This window comes from Danio aesculapii, chromosome 25 (genome assembly GCF_903798145.1).
Source record: "Danio aesculapii chromosome 25, fDanAes4.1, whole genome shotgun sequence".
Lineage (NCBI taxonomy): Eukaryota > Metazoa > Chordata > Actinopteri > Cypriniformes > Danionidae > Danio > Danio aesculapii.
In genome coordinates this window covers 26,669,416-26,673,205 of record NC_079459.1, presented here as the reverse complement: position 1 = coordinate 26,673,205, position 3,790 = coordinate 26,669,416, and the positions used below count along the sequence as shown (strand labels likewise).

The 3,790-nt window shown below is 34.9% G+C and overlaps 1 protein-coding gene across 1 annotated transcript; it reads right to left on the bottom strand.

Moving 5' to 3' along the window:
• Window positions 1-2,490: 2,490 nt before the first annotated feature.
• LOC130219933 (spexin prohormone 2-like) lies at window positions 2,491-3,501 on the bottom strand. The gene is made up of 5 exons (XM_056452443.1): window positions 3,204-3,501; window positions 3,031-3,108; window positions 2,895-2,949; window positions 2,692-2,772; window positions 2,491-2,603 (listed from the first exon to the last, which is right to left on the bottom strand). The coding sequence occupies exons 1-5, from the start codon at window positions 3,204-3,206 to the stop codon at window positions 2,527-2,529; spliced, it is 294 nt and encodes a 97-aa protein (XP_056308418.1). The 5' UTR covers window positions 3,207-3,501; the 3' UTR covers window positions 2,491-2,526.
• Window positions 3,502-3,790: the final 289 nt, after the last annotated feature.

Genomic DNA, 3,790 nt, shown 5'->3' with positions numbered 1-3,790 from the left:
TTGATATGGCACGTGATATCACACTTAACAAGCGAATAGTTTCTTGCACTGGTCAATTGTGTTACTTCGTAAGACCTCAAAAAAATCTCAAAATGTCGCTACTCATAAAGCCAGTAGTTTACTGAAGACAAATAATGTTGGCCTGAGGTGAGTACATAAACAGATAATTTGTCAAATTTGGATGAACTGTTGCTTTAAAATCTGAATGAAATCTAAATGTACAGTGTTTATTTTGCTAGCGCACATAAAGGTTATTTGACATTGAATCCAAAATTTCCGTCTGTAATTTTCACACTTTTAAAAATAAATTCAACCTCACGTTGTGTCATTCGTACACTGCCTCCAAAGCAGTCCGTCATAAAAAATATTATATTAATAATATAGACTTTTTTTTTTGTTTTTTTGCATCCGAATTCACACCCCAGTGAACCGAATCCTAATTTTTGTGTTTTGGTGAGGTGTTTTGACAATTCACGGCCATCGTACAAACAAAAATGGAAAATGGCGTTGGAGTATGGAGCCACATCAGTCTCAAAAATAATACATTTACAAAATACAATTCCACAACAAGTGATCCACAACAAATTTCACATTCACAAAATCCAATTTGTAAATTCAAAGCACGATTTAAAAATACACAAATCCAATTTGTAAATTCAAAACACAATTCATAAATACACAAATCAAAATCATAAATTCAAAACTCGATATGAAAATACACAAAACCCAATCATAAATTCAAAACACCATACGAAAACACACAAATCCAATTCGTAAATTCATAACACAATTTTAAATTGGATTTTGTAAATGTGAATTGTGCTGCGCATGTAGGAATTTCATTTTTTAAATGTATCATATTTGAGACTGATCTGGCTCCATATCGGTGAAACTAATATAGCATAACATAAATGTTTTGTGGTTTATTGTATGCTGGCTTGTCGGCGAGAATTGGTTTGTGTTTGTGTGCATCTATTTGCCAAATGAAAAATTTTTCAGATTTGAATAAAAAAAATGCATATAAAAATTTCAGACTACAATGTGCGAAGACCTTTATTCTTTAGGTAAACAATTAGTCCATGCAAGTTAATTCATCAAAGAAAAAAAATTGGGGGTAATCTGTAGAGTCTTTGCTTCCACATTAAGAGTGGTTGTCCTTCTCTTTTCACGTCAACCTGATGGCTTCCATAGCAACTGCATAGCAATATTCTTAACCCCGCCCCTCTTAACGTTAGTTTGCTATAAGGGAAAGATGTGCAAAAAAACACCTCTACTAGCAACAAAAAACTTCATTCTAGACTAGTGTTTCCCAACCTTGCTCCTGAAGGCACACCAACAGTACACATTTTCAACCTATCCCTAATCAAACACACCTTAAAGGGCACATAGGTTACCCCTTTTTTCATATTTAATATAAGTCTTTTGTGTCCCCAGAATGTGTCTGTAAAGTTTCAGCTCAAAACACCCATCAGATTATTTATTATAGCTGTTTGAAGTGTCTATTTTATAGCTGGAAAAAAGGTTTTGCTGGTTTTTTGTACTGGTTCTTTAAGGCTAGTCCTTTCCTACCGTCTAAAGCGTCTTCCTTTATAATTGTTCTGACACGCGGCTGTGCTGATTAAGTGAATGGCTGTAATTCATTACACACATGCTCTGTTTTAAAACATGTTAAACTTGTGAAACTCACTCTTGATCACATTTGATGATGATTGATAAACCTAGCGAACTTAACAGACCTTTTATTCCCGGCTGCTTTGTACTCGTCCTTTCTTGTTAATATGATTATACACGTGACTACCGGGACATGTTAATGCGCACAGCTGTCAATCAATATTGGTGGGCGGGGGGACCGCACTCCTACGTAAAGTTGTGGTCGATCTGAAAACCGCTCCAATTGGTCCACCGTTTTTATGTTGTTAAATTTGAAAAAAAAGCACTGGGTGTGTTTATTTCACCCCAATATGACAGTTTATACACTATTACTTACACACATTTCTGTCCAAACAGCTTGAAAAGTCGATTTTTCACCATAGGTGCCCTTTAATCAACTCATCAGAACATTAGAAGAGACTCCAAAACCTCAAATGAATGGGTAAGATAAGGGAGACATCCAAAATATGTACTGTTGGCATGCCTCCAGGAACAGGGTTGGGAAACACTGTTCTAAAATCTAAAAATCACATGATGATCAAAACATAAAACCATCAACACTCTAATAAGTTATAAGTTGCGAGATCAAAAACCTATGTGTGAATTCGGCATTTCATTCACTTTGGGCAAGATTTGACTGTGCTTTACATTCATGGTTTAATTACCTCGTTAACTTGTGTTTTTATCACTCGTTTTTTTGCGTCTTTGCTTGTTTTTGAATTTTAAAGATGCACAACAGCGCCCCCTACCATATAACAGTGAAAACACGGCAGAAATTAAAGAGCAGACATTCTTTCTCACACATATTTGACATAAATAGATTTATTTTGAAATCCTGAACGTTACAAAATATGTCACTGTACATAAACCCTCGAACTAACGGATGACAAAATTCTGGGGTGTGAAAAAAACTGACAGTTTTCTTGCATTCGGCGACTTCAGCTTCTGCAACCCTTGAAGAAAACACAATCGTAGAGGTTAAGAAACACAGTACAACGTGAAAAACTGTCGTCTCTGCAACAATTATCGAAATTATCGCACCTTTGAGAACTGCGTACCAGCTTTTCAACCCTGAATTGGAAATGATATTATCACCAGTGTCAGGCACAAACCGCCTTCCATCTGAAGGACCAAAACAAATTAAGAAATGAAACAAATTGAAGATCATTAGCCAAAACAAACAATCTTAACAGGCGATCAATTCGATTACTTCAAGTGTATTGAGGAGGCCAGACGTAACTCACGTTTTCCTTTTAAGTAAAGCATAGACTGTGGTCCCCAGTTTTTAGATAACGAGCTCTATGAGAAAACAAATGAGTGAGAACTTAATTATAATAAAACAAACTCCATAAATAAATAAATAAATAAAATAAAACATACCTTTTGAATGCAATGAGTCTCAGTCACCAGTAAAAATAACAAAACTGTGCACGTCCATAAAATCCACACTCTTGATATCTGAAAAGACAAATCATCTAATATAATATCTGCAATACTATAAATACATAGTATAATAATATAGTATAATAAAATGGGTATATATGCATATTTACCATTTTTGTCGGATCAAGAATCGTTTTTGATGGGAAGAACTAAACAAATGTGAAGAGTCCGGTTGTCTACTCCTCTATTTATGTCCTTCTTTAACAACAGGACTCAGGATTCAATAACAACCCCCTGCGAGAAACATCGCTTGTTTGTACCTTGTCCTATCATGGAAATGCTCTCCATATTAACCTGCACAAAAGCTTGACGTCAAGAGCATCTGCTATAATGAAGATCGATACAGTGAGGTTTTCTCCAGAAGAAAAAAATACACATGATGTTTTTTTTTTCTGGAGAGAGCCTCAATTTTGTATCTGAAATGACTGTAATGAGTTTGCTTGAGTGAAAGATGATGTATTTTTGTCATTTAAGTGGTTGGTAGATGTTAAGTGAATAAAAAGAAAGAAAATAAGACTAGGAATGTAGAAAGTCAACGTGGGAAGAATATAAATCACAGATGGATAAACATTGTGACAGCTCCATTGAAAATAAAATTGCCACACTACATTTGTAACACACAGAAATAACTGTATTGAGAGTAGACATAAAATCCCCAACCCGAACATTGAAAAACATTCCAAAACAAGGAACAAGC

Excerpts from the sequence above, each read along its gene's own strand:
- LOC130219933 (XM_056452443.1), bottom strand. Across the intron at positions 2,950-3,030 it reads AGACTCATTGCATTCAAAAG|AGCTCGTTATCTAAAAACTG; the intron begins GTATGTTTTATT and ends GTTTTCTCATAG. Across the intron at positions 2,604-2,691 it reads CTGGTACGCAGTTCTCAAAG|GGTTGCAGAAGCTGAAGTCG; the intron begins GTGCGATAATTT and ends GTTTTCTTCAAG.